The 20,149-nt window shown below is 39.6% G+C and overlaps 2 protein-coding genes across 5 annotated transcripts in view; both read right to left on the bottom strand.

The window, feature by feature from the left end:
• tppp (tubulin polymerization promoting protein) overlaps nt 1-12,061 on the bottom strand; it is a 15,435-nt gene extending 3,374 nt beyond the window's left edge. Inside the window, exons 1-3 of one of the 3 annotated variants that reach the window (XM_085176228.1) lie at nt 11,946-12,061; nt 6,126-6,206; nt 5,263-5,598 (exon numbers count right to left, since the gene is read on the bottom strand). In XM_085176228.1, the coding sequence (XP_085032354.1) occupies nt 5,263-5,598; nt 6,126-6,139 (350 nt within the window). In that variant the 5' untranslated portion in view covers nt 6,140-6,206; nt 11,946-12,061. Of the gene's footprint in view, nt 1-5,262; nt 5,599-6,125; nt 6,207-6,609; nt 9,206-11,945 lie in introns of those variants that run through there. The other 2 variants (XM_085176229.1, XM_085176227.1) reach the window with 2 other exon arrangements.
• Nucleotides 11,946-20,149, bottom strand: zdhhc11 (zDHHC palmitoyltransferase 11). Of its 2 annotated transcripts, none has more exons than XM_085176225.1 (11): nt 19,855-20,149; nt 18,812-19,030; nt 18,219-18,397; nt 17,988-18,089; nt 17,765-17,889; nt 17,526-17,681; nt 17,305-17,420; nt 17,172-17,221; nt 17,022-17,085; nt 16,840-16,918; nt 11,946-15,183 (listed from the first exon to the last, which is right to left on the bottom strand). In XM_085176225.1, the coding sequence occupies exons 1-11, from the start codon at nt 19,876-19,878 to the stop codon at nt 15,041-15,043; spliced, it is 1,257 nt and encodes a 418-aa protein (XP_085032351.1). In that variant the 5' UTR covers nt 19,879-20,149; the 3' UTR covers nt 11,946-15,040. The 2 variants fall into 2 exon arrangements, with proteins under 2 accessions (XP_085032351.1, XP_085032349.1); XM_085176223.1 differs by lacking the exon at nt 19,855-20,149 and adding an exon at nt 19,520-19,719.

The following is a 20,149-nucleotide window of genomic DNA, read 5'->3' as shown; positions in this document are numbered from 1 at the left end:
GAATTACGGCCAAAGATTTCCACCTTGGGCCAGACAGTTTGTCCAGATCCATTTTTACAAACCTAAGCTGTGCATTCCTCCTTGGCATTGTGGTAACACATTTGAATGCACCAGAACAACAAACTTCTGCTTTTATGGAGGTGGTCATACTTGCTCATGATCTGTTATCAAGTGCATTTGATTACCAGCACCTTACTCTTTTAATTCTTATGAAAGCAGGGAGGGTGTAGAGTTTCAAACACTTGCATCCATCCTGGCCCTTTCTTAAATAAATAATGACACAATGAGATATGTCATGTTTTATAGTTCATTTGAGGCTGTATTTTTACCTCATGTTAAGACCTGCTAGGTCTAAAATACCTGTAGTATTTTAGTTTTGCATTTTCCCATTTATTCATTATTTTATTTTGCTATTCCCCTTGGCATATTTTGCTTCAGTATGGTAATAAAGGAGCTATCAGTCACAGTGTTGTTGATTCACCTTTGGTCCTTTTGATCGGTCATTCAAAGACTTGCAACAGAAACTGTTACAAGTCAGGTGAAATGAGCCAGTCTAGCTGAAAATAGTGAATAGTGTTAAATAGTGTTAAACAAGAAAGTAAGCTAATTGGGAAATTAATATAAAAGCAGATAAATGAAAATATTAAACTTTTTAATGCTTTTTTTAAAAACAAATACTTACATTGACTTTTATTTTTCCTGGTGCATGGTCATTTTTTTATTGACTTTTTGTTTTGCAATTTTGAGAATTTAGGTCCTCCATAGTACCAAGTACTAATGCGTTTCAGAGCAGTTTGAGGTTAAGATGACAGTCCACAGTCTACACTCAGCCATGTGTGATCACTTTAATGTGGCAGATGTAAGACAGCATGGAGATGGTATCCTATTGAGATAAACAATGGGAAAACTTTCACGTCTCCCAGTGTGTCTCAGTACTTATGTGTCGCCTTAGCAACTCGCATAGCTCGCATTTGAGGCCGTCTCTTAAAATCATCCATCATAATGTGTTCGGCTCACGCACTTAGACCCAAATGTATTTGACTGTAGCTGTCTGCTAAGTTCAGCCATGTATCTGGAAGAGTGTTGACTTCTCGTTTATCTGAGGATCAAACCACTTTTATGAACTAAAAATCCTGCATCACGTCAATTTTTCTCCATCTGAAAGTGCTCCACTTGTTTAAATGGCCATTTGCCATTTTTAACTTCCATGTGAAAAGTTCATAGTAACACAAACACAAACTGCTATCACTGTGGTGATAAACTTAAACACCTAAACAACAGCCTATAAAGCACACAGTCTCCCCTGGCAACCTGCTGCCATAGAAACAAGCTACAGTAAACAGAGATGTTTTGGTTTATTATTAATTTCACTTGTTCAGTGACTGGTTTTGTTTGGGCAATCCATTAGTGTTGAACATTTGGGAGCTTCATTCCCCCCGAGTATGTTCCATGCTGTCTATTGTCAGAGGGGAAACTGGACTTTTAAACTGCCATTCCTGTGCAAGGAACATAGCTGTGTTTCCTCTCTGCAGACCTCCCCACACTGACCGGTTCAGTTCCTCACAGAATACAAAAGGCTAATCTGTGCAAATAAACAGAAGATGAGAAACTAACGAGGCTGTCATGAGGTTGAAAAGGACACAAGTCAGAGGGTCATTATAACTTATTTTTGGCAGGGACACTGATAGTTGACCTGCTGTCTGTTGACATATATCAGCCATTTGGAATATATGATGCATATGGACTGAATGTATTACCCATGATCACATTCACTAATAAGGAAACCAAGCAGTGACTTCCAGGGATGAAACATGAATTCAACATCTGCGCCAATTTTTTTGTAAAGGCCACTTGAGGCTGGCTCCAACAGTAAGTCAAACCCCTTAGGCTTCAGTGTGAAAATGCCAAACTGGCTAACTGTGGTTACAGACTTGTGAAAACGCAGTTTTTAACTCTATAGCCAAGTCTCCCTTTATAACAACTGTCTGTTTGTTATAAACCAATGCTTGCACAATGCAACCAATGTAAGTTGCCTTAAACCTGCATTCTTATCTGAAGGACACCACATGGCGATAGCTGTGGTTGCAAAAAGACTTCCAGTCCTATGCGAAAAATGTCTCTCTGACTTGATCTCTATAAATACTTCCCTGCTGGGTTTATGGTCTGAGCCACTTGATAAAAATTAAGTCTGTTTTGTAAATCTTGGTTATACTATGTATCAAAAGGGAGGGTTATCGGTGGCATGTTCATTGGCTAATGAATTGCGACTGACAAGTTGTTAGGAAATGCATGAGCAGTTTCACAGTCAGAACTGCACCTCACATCCTCTTTTATGAAAACGAGAACCACTTATCTCAAGGCTTATCAGATGCCTATGGATGATGTCACGGTAGCTATGTCAGCCTTTTGAATAGAGTCTTTGGAAACAACCTGTCTGTACGTTACTCTTGCTTCTGCTGTTGCCCGTCCTTCAGCCAGCCACGAAAAAGACCAAAGTTAACCACAGTGTGTTCAACACAAACACAGTGTTGAATTCAAAACGTGCTTCTCATGTTGCTTTACTGGTCTTTCTTTTTTTTTTTTAATGCTTCTACCTCTTTGTGATGAACCCCTTTTTAGGTACAAGCAACCATATGCTGCAGGGCTAAATGCAGTAGCCCAGGTTCGACTCCAACACGAAGCGCTTGCTTCTCTCTCCCCACTTTATCTCATCTCTTCATCTAATAAAGACAAAAAGGCCTAAAAACAAAAAGCTGCTTTCACTATCTTTCATGTTCAGACGTACTTTTCAGTCAATCAGTATTTGATCTACACATAGCACATCAAGCTATGTGCCGTGAGTTGCATCTGCAAAATTCTTTACTCTGGGTAGTTTAGTATCTACACAAACATAAAAATACTACAAACTTTATCCCAATATAGTCCCATCCCTCGCTTTAAAAAACACAAAACATAATGCAAGAATGATCGAGGCCTCAAAACATTTAGAAACTACTCTCTGACTTGGTGGCTATACCCATCTTTTATATACAGGCTATGGGAAATACAACCAAAGCCCTGGAAATAAGATGTCGTTACAAATTAATGAATCTATCTCAGATTATGTTGTAGCATTCTGGTTCCAAGCAGGCGCATAGCATAGCAGAGACCTAATGTGGTGCAGCAGACCTCCAAATCCAGAATAAATAATGAGTCACTGAGCCATACTGTGATTTGCCAGTCCTCATTAAGATCTTTAATTTTTTTTGCATGCATTCTCCAACACTGATTAAAAGGAAAGTGATGATCTGCATCTCTTGCAATGCCAGCCCACTCAGCTGTGCCTGGAGTCAGAAACTACATGAAAAAGGGCCCTTCCCCCAGAACTGTATCTCTGTTTATACTGTCGGTGACGCCTAGGTATACAAACACCACATGGGTTTTTTTTTTTCACATTTTACAGTAATATTTTCTGGATCACACTCCAGAGCTGTGAGTCTTGAAAGAATTGCCTGCTGCACCACCTGGGATTAGAACCCGAGGGAATCAGATGACGGCACCTGTAAATTCACACACCAAACACACACATATCCAGAGACCTAATGAGACTACACAGAATTACTGGTAAGAAAAATGTGCAAAAAGCCATTGGGCATACTTTGTTCCTTAAAATTTGGGCCATCATATTATTTGCACACTTCAAAATACTGCTCACAAGTAGAGCTGGATGTAAACAAGACTCACAGTCTAAGTTCATTCTATCAAGAAAAATATTTGTAAATGTAAACACAAATTGCCATGCCAGCAGCAAAGGTGTCGATGTGGTTGGCTCAGAAAAACGATTCTTCTGTTTGTTGTATAAACAGACAGCTGAAATAGGAAGGAATATTTTATTAATGCGTTTTTAACTCTTAAATGCATTGAATGTATTATGACTGATTCGCCATTATTCTCGCTGCTGTGCTCGTGCTCAAAGAAAATATTGTTTTGGACTAAGTCTACCTGAAATTTGACAGAATTATCCATTTTTTCCACCCTCCCATTTCCATCTTTAGACAACTTTGTGAAGTGGACAGACTAAGAGAGCGATAGGTGCATTTCAATATCCATCCATGTGTTTAACAATCTATTTCTGTATAATCTTGGAATCTCTTCCAGTATATGTGTATGAAAAATGACTTAGATTGGACTACAGTTGTATGCAGGTAGAAGATGGAAAATCTGCTAAATCAACGTGAGATTCCCGAGTAGATCTTTTTTCTCTCCATTCTTGTAGACACAATGAAGTGCGGCTCCTAGCCGTACTCTGCAATTCTGGTGCCGTCTTGCGTAATAATCCTTATTCAGATCATTCAACCAGGATGAAACAAGTTCAAAGCCTCTCTGTATATGAATGAAAACTCCAAAATAACCATGTGCACGGTCGCACAAACCAATGCTGTAAAAACCCCGCTCCTTACATCAGCTTTACTCTGTGCTACTGCACACAAGTCCCGTATTGTGTGTGAACAACACTGGAACAATATTCATTTTTAATGTGGCGTGGATCATATGTACGCTCACCTTAAAAGTGTTACCAGCCTAGACAGCATCCGGATTTTCGGTGCATTTGGTAAACATGGGCGCAGCTGTGCAGATGACTTTTTTTTTTTTCACTCCCATGGCGAAATAATATTGAGGTCACAGTAAAGGGTGAATCAGCCCAGCCTGAGGAATATTAAGATGAGCCATCCTGGCATTTTGTTCTAGCTGCTGTTTCTGACCAACCGAATACTACAAGTCTCCTTAATAAAAGAAAGAACAGCATGTTCTGAAATGTAACATGAAATTCAGAAACTGCTAAACTGAGCCTTGGAGTTGTTTATGATATTTTGATGGCTTTATAAACTGATGATCGTGACTGACTTACTTATTAATGACTAAAGTTTAGTTTAATAATAGCTAGATGCCCTTCATGTGTTCATAGTTACTGAACAATAAGGTTGATGCCTGCTAAAAACAATTTAGTTCTTTGAACTGTTCTGAAACAGACACAAAATAGTTTTCAGTTTTATGTTCTTTGAACCACAATTCTAAATGTTTGCAATTCTCTACCAACAATCATCTACGAAATGACAAATGCAATAAATAAAATATGCGCTTCTGTCGCGACACAACAGCTTAGTGATTTAAACAATTAATTGCAAATTGGAAGGTAAAACCCAAATATGATGGAAAAGACTTTCTACTAATCCAAACTGAAATTGTATCCTTAGTGTGCAATAATGTCCGTGTCTTTCTTACTTGACTTTGCTGAAGACGATGTCCACGTCAGTGAGGGTGATGTTCTTGCCGTCAATCACGCCGCAGTCCTTGCAGAGCTTGGACCAGTTCTTGCCGTGCATCTCCTTGCCGGTTGCACGAGTGTCGCCGTGGATGGCGAAGCGTCGAAATGATTCTTCCAAAGCAGTAATCTCCACCGGTGTAGATGACCCGACACCACCGTCGCTAGTCCCATTGGACTCGGTCGAAAGCCTCTTGGATGCCCGGTCTTTAGAGTGTTCACTATGCGGCCGTAATGGGACCGAAGTCATATTGGGGTGCTTAGCTGTCTGGACTTTAAAATCATCTATGTTGTCTCTGGAAGGTAAAATAGCAAATAATCAAGTTATCCATGTGATGTCAGAAGTATAAAAGGAAGTTTACTGCTACTGAGATCAAGTGTACATGCATTGAAGTTATTCTTTTCTAAGCAGACTTGTGAATAGTCACAACAGAGGAGGTCTGTAAAAGAATAAGAAATTAAGTGAGTTGGGAAAAAGCAGCCCCTGCAGCATGTGAGGTTTTGGCTGTGCATCAAGAAACATAAATAATTCCCTGTAATATTTTCCATTTACAAGAAAAGCTCATGGATTTGATCACAATCATTGGATAAGAGAGGAAAGAAACGTACAGCCTAAACATGGATACCAGAAAGGAAGAGGAGGATTTTCTGGAAAAATAAATCTGTTCTAAGATAAAGTGCAGTTTAAAAAAGTGCTCACACTGCCTGTGAATAGGCAGACATAATGGTTCTGGTAGAGAAGTGAGAGTTATAAATAGATCTCTGGAATTCAGTGTCACACAAATCACCTATAGTGTCATATACTACAGCTAAAACTACTTACTTCTGGTCTGCCATGTTTGTGCAGGAATTTGGTTCCCTCTGTGCAGTGTCTTGATTAGCCAACTTTTCTTTTCTCTTTGTGCTGTGGGAGAGATCAGAATGAAAGTGATTAATGTTATGGGTGTGTACAGATGTGAGTGTCAGGGAGGGGTAAGAGGGAGAGAAATTTAATTAAACCAATTAACCCAGCAGCATAAAAACTGAAAGTGGTGCTCATACTACTAATACAAGGTCAAAATCCTTCTTATAATCAGTAAAAACAAATTTCTTGCTGCTTTCTACAGTCTGTGAGGACACACATCACGTCTCTCCTAACACATCGGCCAGATTTGGATATGTATCAGCAGCAAATTCTTCTTCTCAAGTCAGCTTTACATAAACATACAAAGGAGTGACAAAAATAAAAAAGTAATTTAACCTTTTTTTTTCATTCTATAAATATAACAAAACCCTGCGTTATGTTTGGATGATGCATTTCTGCTCACCTTTCAGCTGTTCCCATACTCTGCTCAGCATCCTTAAAGAAACAGTGCTGCCATTGCAAAGTACACCCAAACAAACTCTCTACAACAATTTGCCAGAAGTTGTACTCACGTCGGTTTTAAAAAGATACAAACGAGAACCAAACCAGAGCGGGATGCTGCGTCCTGCGGTTCGAACCGTCTGCTCTGGCTAACAAAGTTTAAGCAGCTCCCTCGAGTCACCAATGAAGTGCTTTTACGCTCCCCCAGTGGCAGTGGCAATATGAAGGGCTTTGTTTCCACAATCCTGTAGCTAACAATCACAAACGGGGCCTAGCTAAGGACGGTCGATGCTTGAATACGTACAAAAGTTAAAAGACTGACACTGCATAAAGCCATTATAATCAGAACGTTGAATCTTTGTGAGGAAAAAGAGATTATTAATGTGTTTGAATAATAGCATTCACAGCTATAGACACTGGGAACCCATTGTCCAAGGCAAGTGGCTTCTCTGTCTGACCCATGCCATTTCTTCACGCATGCACATGGTGACATCGCAGAGTACCACTATTGATGGCAGGGGCTTCTGTAGTCATATGTCATCGAGATCGCCAGCCAAGACAATTGAGACTGAGTTATTGAGGTTGCTGAAGTCTCAATGGATTACCAATAAAGTTCGTCACCATTAAGGAGAACAGAAAATCATTACCATTTTTACTGAAGTAATGTATTTACCACCCATATCACCTATATAAATATTTGTGCATTTTTAGACATGGTCAAGAAGATGTGCTGAAAATCAATACGAGCATCAGAATGGGGAAAATGAGGGATTTAAGTCACTTTGAACATGGCATGGTTGTTGGTACCAGATCAGGTGATCTCTGTATTTCAGAAACTGCTGATCTGCTGGGATTTCCCACACAGCCATCTCTAAGGTTTACAGAGAAAGGTCTGAAAAAGAGGAAATATCCAGTAAGTATCGGCTGAAATTGCCTGACATCAGTCAGGTTATATTGAGAGGAAAATGGCCAGACTAGTGTGAGCTGACAGAAATAGTTCAATAATTCCTGGGTTACAACCCAGGCATTCAGAATAGCGTCATCATCTAAACACACAACGAGCTGAAACTCGAAGCAGAGGGACTATAGCAGCAGAAAACCACACCAGGTGCAACACCTGTCAGCTAAGAACAGGAAACTGAGGTACAGTTCTCATGAGCTCATGAAAATGTAATAATATGAGATTGCAAAATGTTTCCTGGTCTGATGAGCCTCAGATTTTGTTTAGACTGTTTAGACTGTTGGGTCAGAATTTTGAATAAACAACATGAAAACATGGATCCACCCTGCCTTTTATTAACAAATCAAGCTGGTGGTCGTTTTAGTAGAAAGTGATATTTCCTTGGCACACTTTGGGATTCTTAGTATCAAGTGAGTATCATTTAGAGACCACAGATTTGAACTTTGTGACATATCAGGAAGTTCAACTTGGTTTCTTGAACGTGACAATGAGTTTGCTGTGCTCAAATGACCTCCACACTCCAACAGAGCACTGTTGGGATGTGGTGGAAATGCTGAGTGCTATTTTATTTATTTATTTTTTAAGTTATCATGACTTTACTGCTCAAAATCAAATTGTATTTTCAATTTAAGAGTCTTAACTTTGATTTAATTGAATTTCAGAAATGGATTGTAATTTTACTCCTTACGACTTAAGACTTACTCCCTCACATTTTCAACCTGTGTCCATACTTCAGGAAGGAGAGGCCAGGGTGAGGTGGAATGGGATTTTATTTAAAATTGCAGAAGGGGAGTCAGATCAAGAGCTGTCAGGACATACCAGCTTTGAAGTTTTTAGGCATTAAAATGTCTAGAAGGGGAAGTAAGAACCTTTTAAACCATGCTGAAATCAGGTTGAAACTGTTTTTTAGAATGAAACATGAAAACAGGACAACGCTGCCCACAATCACCTAGACAACTGGTTCTTTGATTATATCAAACAGAAAATAGGCAACAAAGTTTTAGAAAAAGAACATATCAAAGCTCACAAAGCAGGTGTGTGTTTATGAAGGTAGCATTAAAACTGAAAACATGCTGGAGCTGAAAACATTTTTCAGCATATCTGTGACTCAGATAACCTAAAATCTGAATTTAACTATTTGACTAATAGCTAATTCAATAAGTTGAGATGGATTCTTCAAGATTAGGCAGCCCATCACAGTAACAAATGAATGATGTTCCTCTTCATGGAACTAATATAACTTCATGTAGGCATGCAACTAAATAGTAGTATAAACACTGATTATAATAGCTATATAACCACTTCAACATTTAATTTGAATTTATCTTTGTTGTTAGATTGTAAAGTAAAGACTCAATAATACACAGAAAACCTCAACATCAAACAACTGTCTATGAGCAAGTAGTTGGCAACAGTGGGAAGGAAAAGCTCCCATTTAACAGGACGAAACCTCCAGCAGAACCAGGCTCGGGGAGGGGCGGCCACCTGCCGTGACCGGTTAGGGGCGATAGTCTATAAATATCCACCACTGTTTCCTAGAGCCTAAAAATATTGACTTTATAAAAGATGTTCACTCCAAAATTAAATAAATAAACAAATAAAAGCTTGAAAACTTCCTTAAAGGAATTGCTGATTATCAAAATTTCTTTTTGAAACAAGATTTTTACTATCTATATTGCAATGCAATATACAATTAATAACTGACATAACATAATCTACATAAAATTCATAATACTCTAAGCAATTCTGCGATTGCTTCCTGTAGCAGCGACACTGAGGTACTGTGATTATATACCTCACTCTCTGTGGAGATCCACATCCTTTCAGTACACTAGCTGCTCACTGTGTTTTCCTTTGTGCTTTAATGAGAGCGACTAAATCTAACAGAAACAAAGGAATCCTTTCACTGTCCTCCTTGAATTTATTGTCAGCAGTGTTAAGTGCCCAAGTACTCAGTACAACAAGCCTCCTCAAATGATACATAAAATTAACACTGCACAGAGTTCATTGGGATAAAGCACAACACACACTGAGATGAACTGAAATGTGGCCCTCTGAAAGTCTTTGTTTCATTGCCTTTTCTTGGATTTGGCCCGATACAGAAAAAAATAGACAAACATTACCATTACAGATCAAATTTGCCTTGTGCCATTTTTTTTGTCCCACTTTGCCACATACAAATGAGAAGCCGTTTGGTTAAGGGCAGATCTCCAGAGACAAATCTGTTACTGGATGACAGCATGCTTACATACACTCTCCTTCTGGCGATACACTGCACAGATGAGTGCTTTAACTATAAATCGACCCATTTTGAACTGCGTCTATTCATAGCAACAATACATTGCCACGAGTGGAACATTCTATTCATTCTCAGGGGAGCAGATCAGACAGCAGACAACATGCAGGCAGTAAAAAAGAAAAAAAAAAGAGGGAGAAAAATTTGGTGTTAATCTGTTAGTTTGGCAGATGGTGTTTAAGTCACAAAATGATGACACTGTTGTCAGAGTGAGAGAGAGAGAGAGAGAGAGAGAGAGAGAAAAGACAGTGTCTGTAACCTACTGCTTCATCGTGCCATCATGGTGAGTGGGCATGGAGGGATCCCATCTGCTTTCTATCTAGATCACCTATCCTTTCCAGGCAGCTGCTCTGGAATGTGACCATGTCAGTCAACTGTTACCACCCCAGTGTCTGCTCAGGGCTTCACCCCACGCTCAAGTCGCTTGTTTAGTTCTAACAACCCCATGTTTCTTCAAAAAAGTTCAATACAGCCCCTTAAATATATCCCGGTCTGTTCAGTCCCCAGTCCTCACTTTCCACACAAGGAGAGAGGACATGACATTAGCATGCCGCAGCCCAGGTCTGAGGTCACCACCACGCTGTCTCTGTCATTCCTCGCCACCCCAAACAGTTGAACAGCTCTGTGAGCCAGAGATCTTGGCAAGCATTACGCTGTAGAAAAATAAGATGTTTAAAACACGACGCAGTGGTTATTGTTGGCAGCAGCAAATGGAGGTAATAACAAAGCCCAGGGATCCTTATGCAGCTCCACATTGGAGCAGGATACATGATGCCAGAGACAGCAGAAGTGTCCCTGACATGGCTCATGGGGAGAAAGGCCTGTTGAGCCAGCAACAAAATTCATTCTGAAGGGAGTACAGTTAACGATTTTTGGGAGGGTAGACTGTGTTGTATAACTTTTCATTTTAGAGTCTTTTAATTTCGTGGAAATGCAACCAAATGTCTCAGCTGAAACATAAAAATATAGCAGAGCGCACCAATGCCAGCTATCCTCCAGTTAGATTTGTATTCACTGTCTATAAAATCCCACTGACTTTGCATATCTGACCTAAATTTGACTCATCACAAACAAAATAAGATGATTTACACCGTGAGATTAATTGTTCGCGACAGAACCCAAAGGCTCCTGGTCGAGTGCAATAAAAAACCTACACAGTGAAATCTAGGACAAACTCAGTGACTGTGTTTTCCTCTCAGCCATACCTAATTCAACCAATGGCAGCAGCGCCATTAGGTGAGAGGAACTAAACATATTGTGTTCGCGCAGTGCTTTAGTGACACTGCTTCCAAAATAATGCACTAATGACTCCTTCAAAACTACGACCTAATACCACCACAGACAGTCGCAATTGGACATATTAATGTGATTATCTTGTATTCATTTGAAATTAAGCAGAGCTGAGCATCTGATTATGACACAGATTTTTTTTTTCCTCCCGTGCCTAATTATGTAACTACCTACTCGTAGCCCAGCAGCTCCCCCCCCCCCTTTTTTTCTAACCATTAATGGTGCTTATTAAAGGAGCTTCCACTCTCGCTCTCATTGCGTTCAAATGATAAACGGATGAGGGGGGGGGGGGGGGGGGGGGAAAGCTCTTGTTTATATCAGTGGACATGGCTGCAGCTGCTGCTTAAACCACAGAGTCCGAGTGCGTTTATTGAGCGAAACGTTACATAAACTTGCAAACGCCAGATTCACACGTCCACGTGATCCGTTTGTTATTGTCAGCCCTTGCGAGTCTGCCTGTCCGTAACATTAGGTAAAGCCCAGGTATGCGCAAATCGAGCAGTGTCAAAATAAATCCTTTTACAGGAAATTCTAAATAAAAAGGAAAGACATGCAGAAACTTGCAAAAAAAAAAAAAAAAAAAAAAACCCAAACAACTCCCATATGAATCACATGAATCAGTGTAGGCTGGCAATCATTTTTTCCAGGTTGTGAAAACATGCAGGTCTACCGTGTAGTCAAAACAAACTACGTTTTTTTTTTTTTATCTTTTATTTTTTATGAAGTAAATACGACAAATCGTTTTAATTACCTGGTGACGTAATCCTCCAGCTCCTCGCGAATTTCACAAAATCATAATTAAGCGACGAGGAGCCTTCAACTATCTTCCCTCCCTGTTGCCTGGGATCAAGACTACCCGATGGTTCAGTCCCTCTGAGATGCTGAAGAGAAACCAGACTGCTGATTGGCTGCTGTCGAGTGCGCCGAGCTGTTTTCTCTTTTCTTTTTCTTTCTTTCTTTTCTTTTTTTCTTTTTTACCGCCCCCTCCTCCTCGCCTCCTCGTTTTAGGCACGACGATACCACACTGGAGCTGTGATAAACAACCAGCAGCATCTTTTCGTGCGTTGAGGGGAGGGGATAGTAGATGTAAACAAGGGATGGAGGATCGTACGAAATGATAGCTTTATTAATAATATCAGCTGTTTGTAGCCATGAACCTTGGAAGGACATGCATGAGTCACACACAGTAGCAATAACAAGCAATAACAATAACAAGCAATAACAATTTTTGGCTTTTGTCCAAACACAGGATGGCCAGAGGGAATTATCTCAAGGGGAAACCCGTCAGACTTTAATAAGCAATCTTTTCAGAATGGATGCATGTCTACAAATGCTCATGAATATGACTCTTCTTATGTCCAGGGCTGTAATGTGTTACACAACCAGTAGTAGCCCATAACGGCTGGACGTGGATGGACATTATGTAACCTTTAGTCTTGGTTGGTTCAACTGTGGCACAAAGGTCTGATGTATGCAACTCAAACACAAGGATATAAGCAGAAAGCATGCAAGCCTACAAGCACACGAAGAGAGAATAGTGATAGCTGATCATGATGAAAGCAGCCTGGACAGAGTGCAATCACTTGATGACATAATAGTCTAACTCAAGCTACTTCAGTTGCACCAGTGTGTGGTTAGTAGTAGGCTACAGCGAAAACAAGTACACACTGAAAGTGCTTTATGATCAGACTTAGCAATAAGAGTTGCCCTGCCACACTTGTAATACACTAGTATTACCCATAAAAAAAAATACCACCTAATCTGGGTTGACTAGAAAATGCCAGCTTCAGTCCACATATAGGCAATATACTGCAGGTGTCAGGTTCATGAAACAGATTTCACTTTTGGTGTTAATATGATATTTCTCTTTTCATGTAAAATAAAAATAAACAAAAAGGGGAAGTGTGGTGTTTTTGTAGTCACGTTAGATCAGGCAAGTAGCGTGGGTGGATTCAAAGGTTTTGGGCCCGTCTAGTTTCACTTTGACAGACCCTCACCACTTGTGGCATATAGCAACATGCAAGTATTGATCTTCATTTTCAGTTTAATGCTGTTGTATTGCATATCAATACCATCATAAATACCTATATTTACTCACCACTGTAACCGAGTGGTGCAGGATTTTAATTATACACTTAAATTAGACTTAAATTATACAGATGTGAGGTGTGTGCTCTCACCCCCCCCCCTTCTATGCCACATCATAATATTTGATGTAAACTACTCCTTTACACCCACCCATCTTGCATTGTACAAAACTTAAAAACTAACTTGATATCTCTAAGCATGCCAACTGTTTATACCAGACACATCACACAGTCCTCTCTGAGAGACAATAAAAAGGACACACTATAAGTTGGTATGCAAACACCGATACAAATTCCCAGCTCACCCATCCAGGTGACACTGGTGTCTACAGCCATCTAGTGGTGAAAATATGTACAATCCAAGCAATGTACACTTAAAACTCCCTGCAACAATCCATTTATTGTATATTCTTAAATAAAACGTGTAATTGGAAAAAAAAATTCAATAACAAGCCTCAAAAGGAACATTATAATGATTAGTGGCTTTTTTGTTTTTTAGAGAAAAAGTCAGACTAAATCAGGCAAATGCTTCAAGCAGCAGTCATGTGCAGGGTATGTGAGAATGTGCTCCAAAACTTACTTTTGATTGATTTCAAAAGCAGCATACACAAGCTGCAGGCCTGGTACAGCTGTGGTTTGACCCAGTATATACACGAAGAATGAGAAATTTAATGCTAAAGGCTGTGGTTGTAAGAATGACATTCACATGTTTGACAATTGTTGCAAAGTGAGCCAGTTTCTTGCACCATCTCCACTAAATATGTAAACTGTTGGCTGTGTACATGGCACATTTCCTAATAAACAAAGGAAAGCTCACACATCCACACAGTCATATTGTTAAAAAAAACAAAACAAAAACACACACACACAAACAAACTGCTAATTCCAATTCTGGAGCCTCCTGCTGGCAAACTAAAGGGATTTGCAACTACAACATCCTTTGTCATTCATTAAAATGTATGACTTCAACTGTAGCCCATTCCAAAAAGTCCTACCTTAATGCTCCATCTTTAGTTGTGTGTCAAAGCTGTATGACTATTTTTCATGCTGTATATTGTCAACAAAGCAAATAGTCAGATACATATTTGTATTTTGTAAAATGATGTAGACACTGGAAGTTAAGAAACAAAATAATAGAGCAAACATGGTTTTTATATTCTTTACTGTCATATTTAGCAAAAAAGGGTGTGCTTAACATCGTCAACTTTAAAATCGGTTGTTCATAGAAAGGCAACAGAGAGCTGAAGTGTTATTTCAGGCCACTATCTGCTCTACTCTTCACAATTAGACAAAACATTTTTCCCATATAAGGTTCTCTCTTTGGTGAGCAGATAAAAACGGAAAGTTTCTCAAATGTTACCATCAGTGAAATGAACAGGAAACTACACCGTGATATATTTAGTTTTCAAAAAGATGCAAAAATACATCTGTCTAACTGAAATGGAACAGAGACTGACCTGCCTCGCTAACTAAGTCAGTGAGATAAAACATTGCTTTAAATAATTCAACTGTTGTCATGAAAACAAACAAACAAACAAACAAACAAAATTATTTAAAAAATTAATGAAACCCACTGACAGGTCAAGTTATTCAGTTGGTATACAAAAAAAACAAAGCAGTCATATAAAAATGCATAGGTCCACACAGTACTCTGTTCTTGTAAATAGCCAACCTTTCTGTTCCTGTTTTGATAATGTCAAAATAAATATTTTCTGAGAGCAGCATCTTCTGATCCACCACCATGCAGACATCCGTTTGTTTAAATATCATCGGGAGTCATGATTGAGCTGCCTAGAGGGTCCTGCACTCCAGGAACACTGCAAACAGACTTCACAGTGGCACTCTGAGACTCTTCATCATTGTCAGGCTTCCAGTTTTTGATGTCCCTCAAAGCTATTCCCCCTGTCAAACAGAGGAGATAAGCATTACAAACTGCATGTGCCGACAGTCTTTCCTAATACATACTAATAAACTTACCTGATAATGTAGAAGAACACACTTCATTTACGCTCAGCATAAACACTTGTACACTTTACTGCAATAATTCCAATAATTGTTTGCAGTTCTAAAGTAGTATGCATATACTGCAGATTTCTAATACTTTGCGGGGGTTTCATATTTGTAAATGAAGTTGCCATACACTCAATAGGACACTTCATTAGGTACACCTTGCTAGTACCAGATTCACACAGTTGCATTGTGAACTTCCTGTCCCACCACATCCCAAAGGTGCTCTATTGGATTTGAGTACATGGTTTAAGATGATGATTTGAGCTTTGTAACATGAATAATTTTTCTGTTGTAAGCAGCGATCAAAAGATGAAATGCCCAAAGTGTGCCAAGGAAACATCCCCTACACCAGCCATTCACAAAGTCAAGAATACTGTGGCCAACTTAAAAGCAAGAAAATCTTAAATCTTCACTCTAATCAAAATACAAGAGAAAGTGATGCATTTCATGGAAATCTTAATTTGAAAAAACAATACAAAAACAAAACATCAACAACATAGGCTATTGGCTATAAACTGCTAATGTTACTCAGTCATATGCAAACCCGTATGCAAAGTGTTACTGCCAATATGTGACCCGTGTGTCACTGGGACACAAACCTCAATACCAGAGCTGTAAATGTAGGTCAGAGTAATGAATAATAATACAAACTTACCACATTCTATTACCAGTTCCAATATATGTATATAAATATGAAACTGTCCATAGTTTCAGAATTTCTGTTATTACTGCGGCCAACCTGCAAGTACCTTTGGAGCACACTAGGTGGCCCCAGCCCACACTTTGGAAATCACTGCCCTACACAATTACACCACCAGCACCAACCTAAACTGTCGATACAAGTAGGTTGGATCCATGCTCTCATGGTTATTTTGATGGTGTCTGTGCAAAACTCTGACATTACCATTTGAATGTTGCAACAGAATTGAGACTCATCAGACCAAGCAAAGTTTTCACAGCTTTCTATTGTCCAATTTTGGTGAACCCATGTGAATTATAGTCTCAGTTTCTTATTTCTAGCTGACAGGAGAGGCACCCGGTGTGGTCTTCTCCTGAGCCCATTTGCTTCAAGGTTTGATGCATTCAGAGATGCTCTTCTGCAGACTTTGGTTGTAACAAGTGATTATTTCAGATTGTGATGCCTCTCTATCAGCTTGAAGCAGTCTGGCCATTCTCCTCTGACCTCTGGCATCAACAAGGTATTTTCAACCAGAGAACTTCTGCTCAATAGATATTTTCTCTTTTTCTTACCATCCTTTATAAAACATAGAAATGGTCATGCGCGAAAATCCTAGCAGATCAGCAGTTCCTCAACGACCATGCTACGCGTCACTTAGATCACTTTTCTTCCTAATTCTGATGTTTCAGCAGGTTGTCTTGACCATGTCTACATGCACTGAGATGCTGCCATGTTATTGGCTGATTAAATATTTGCGCTATTATTTGTGTAAGAGTTATTGAAAACGCCTACCTATAAAAAGTGTAAAGTATAAAGTAACTGTAAAGTATAAAAGAGCTCATTGGTAAAGAGTACAGATGAATACTTACTTGCTATATTTTCACTGGGATTTTCTGTACCATAGCGGAATTTGTTCTCTTTGTCGGCTGATTTCTTAAAGTTTTCCAGCTATAAAAAAAACAAAACACAAACAAACCCTCAAACACTTTAATGCGTCACAAATTAGATCCATCATAAATCAATCAAAGAAGATATAAGCAGACATGCTTACCTCTGTGCATATGGACTCCGAAAGCCGGCTGGTGAACGGATCTTTATCATGAAATTTGCAAGAACTTCAAGAAAGCCAGAGAGGTATTACTATTTTTTAAAACAAACACCTTTAAAAGAAGTGTTACAAAACAGAAAGGAAATATTTTACCTTGAACGTTGTGACAATGATGGCTCACAGTCAACTGAGGCCTCTTGGTTCTATTAAAAGAAAAAAAACAAAGCTACTGAATACAATAGACTGAACAGGTGAATAACAGTTAGAGGCAGAAAAGAAGCCTGACCTGTGGAGCCTTATGAGTTTTTGCATTACAAGTACCATTTCCTGCTTCGACGTCTTTCTTTGCTTCTTTTTGCCGCTGCAGCTTAACATAATCAAACGTGCTTATGTCTTTATGATCTATAAACCAGAGTGAGGAGCAAACACCACAGGATATAGTGAGGCTTAATCACTGGAAGAGGGGGAAATAACCTTATGACATGTATGTCTCCAAAATTCACTTACAGAGGTAAAGGTGAAAGCCCAGCAGATGGCTTAGCAGCAGTAGGCAGGTGGTGCTCAGCATGACTGTTACGAAGGCTAGTATTAGGAGACCAGCTGAACTCGTCTTTATGGGAGCTAACGGCAAAAACATCAGCCAGGTACTATTCCCCGACACATCTTTGAAAAGAAGGAACAAAAAGGACAGCTTTCAGTGCTGCAATTTCCACCGACTCGGTAAGATTATACTGCAGGTCACTCACCGGCAAACTGCGGTGCAGTCCGTAAGCTGTACGGATTGAGGTAATGCTGAATAAATACGAACAACACAACCACAATAAGTAGAAAGACGCCTATTGTAGCTGAGCACAGTGCCAAGAAGAAGTACCTGAAAGTAATGCATGAAAACCAATGAATTTATAGAGCAAGTTTTACTTCATGTGAACAGCAACGATAAGGCTCATAAATCCAAAAACTTCAACTTACCGGTAGTTCCTTCCACCCACACAGGTGTTAAGCCATTTGCAATGGTGATCAAAGTCTTCCACACACTTGTTGCAAACACCACAGTGTTTTACTTTGGGGCCACTGCAAGAAGATTTAATGTTTTACATCATTACACTTTATTAAAAAAAACGTTTTTCCTCATTTGTGATAGGGTACCTGCCAATTTGAAAATGCAAATGAACATTAGAGACTGCTGCTCAGGATACATACACATTCACATCACAAAGATAACAGTGCAGGTCGTGGATAACATGCGGTTGCTTTGTTCGGTCAAAGAGAGGCATCGGCGTGGAATAGCTCTGCTTGGCCCTCACGCTGTCATCTGCTGGATCTATAGTGAGAACTGCGATGTGTGCGAATAAGTGCACAATAAATGCTATGCCCATCAGCTGCACAAAACAGTCAAGGAAGTTTTTTTTGTTGTTTTTTTAAACGGCCTTAAAGAATATTGCAGTGTGTGATAAATGTGCACTAATGTGAAAAAATATTAAGTGGGACTAGTATGAGAGAACAACTGCTGTACAAGTCTTGTGCATGAGAAATAAAGACTGAAGACATTGACTGTTCTTGTGGTTGACATCATGCGGCATTCAACAGCTTACAAAAAGGCCACTGATTATGTCTTTTGGGCCAGAAAAAGAAAGTGTGTCACACTGGGTGTGACTGAAGCCCATACAGACATGCCACACAACAAAATCCTTGTCCTGTTCAGCAGCACAGACAAAAAAAGACAAAAAAACCCAGCAGAGGCTAATGTTTGCTCCATATTCAAATAAGAAAGACCCGCTGTGTGTTAAGGATACAGTATAGGCCACATGTTTCCACGGCAGAGGCAGAAGCGGGATATAGATACCAAAGCTGACTATGGTGAGATAGCTGTACACCGACCACCCAACCACCTGGAAGGCTTGAGGGGGCCACGACCATCCGTTCCTTCTGGGAGGCTTGGAGGGGACAAGCTCATTTTTGCTGCTGCCAAGCATGGGAGCTGTCTGTCTGAACCTCTGACTGAAGCAGTTCATCTATGGTGCGAGAGAAGAATAAGGACAGGTTGGAGTACACATAAAAGTAGAGTACAGGCAGAGTGTGGCCACATTTGCTGGGGAAATGAGCTAGGAAAATGAGTTGAGCATAATGGCAGGGACTGTTCATCGAAAGATGGTGCTATACCGAGACTGTATTAGGTGCAGCTAGATGTTCTACAGTGACCCGGCCACTCTGGTTTACTTTCAAGGGTGTATATGTATTGAAAAATAAATATATAAGCACTGCAGTGTGATAGTAAAGTGAAGTGTAACTGAGGAGCAGTACGAACTACATTTCTTACATTTTAAACTTCATAAAAGCAGCATTAATTTCTCAGCCACTAAATTAAAAAGGCAAATAAACAAGAACGGGGGACTCAGTCGCAAAGCCTGCAGGAAACAGCTGATTAAAGCGACTTCCACAAACTTTAACATCCCCTTCTTTTTCACAGGCCTTGCAATCACATGTTTTCCTTTTAGCCTTACCCTTAGCACAGCATATGAATTGTGCAATCCGTTTAACTTAAAAAGCATAAAAGGTCAACTATTTCTGGACTTGTTCATCTATGTATTAGAAATCTGAAAAAGAAGCAACAGAGCCATCCGGCTGTATTCCTGGCAGCTAGTTTTGTTGCCTCTGCTTTGCTTAACAACTAAAGCGAGTAGCTGGCAATCAGTTTATGGTTGCTTTACTGGATTAACCGGCTGTTTAATTTGCAATCAATCTAGCTGACTCCATTTGTACCCGTTAAAAATAACAATACTAATAATAATAATTATAATAATAACGACGACACTAGTCTTAACCCATAATTACTTACCTTTCTACTTGCGACAACGACCATAACATTAAAGTTTCTTCAGTTCATTCGATTTTCACCGCCTAAAGTCCCATCATAACTTTGTCAGCCAAGCAGGTGTTTCTTATGAGTAAAAGTCACATGATAATAAAAACACGACAACATCGACAAATCACTTTAAAGCTCCCGTATGTTGGATAAAACGGGCACACCGGTCCTCCGGTGTCCTTGGATTTGTGAAAGCCGAAGGACGTGAAGTAGAAGAATCAACTCACTCAGCAGGACGGTGCAGCGCTATGGAAACTGTGCGACTGCG

This window comes from Neolamprologus multifasciatus, chromosome 11, assembly GCF_963576455.1.
Source record: "Neolamprologus multifasciatus chromosome 11, fNeoMul1.2, whole genome shotgun sequence".
Lineage (NCBI taxonomy): Eukaryota > Metazoa > Chordata > Actinopteri > Cichliformes > Cichlidae > Neolamprologus > Neolamprologus multifasciatus.
This window is presented reverse-complemented; position numbering and strand designations above follow the sequence as displayed.

Bases quoted from the DNA above. Each gene is read 5' to 3' on its own strand.
- zdhhc11 (XM_085176223.1), bottom strand. From the start codon at position 19,567: ATGCTTTTTAAGTTAAACGGATTGCACAATTCATATGCTGTGCTAAGG. The intron at 17,086-17,171 runs GTAAAATATTTC...GCTTTCTTGAAG, and splicing joins TCATTGTCACAACGTTCAAG to TTCTTGCAAATTTCATGATA. The intron at 16,919-17,021 runs GTAAGCATGTCT...TTTTTTTTATAG, and splicing joins CGGAGTCCATATGCACAGAG to CTGGAAAACTTTAAGAAATC.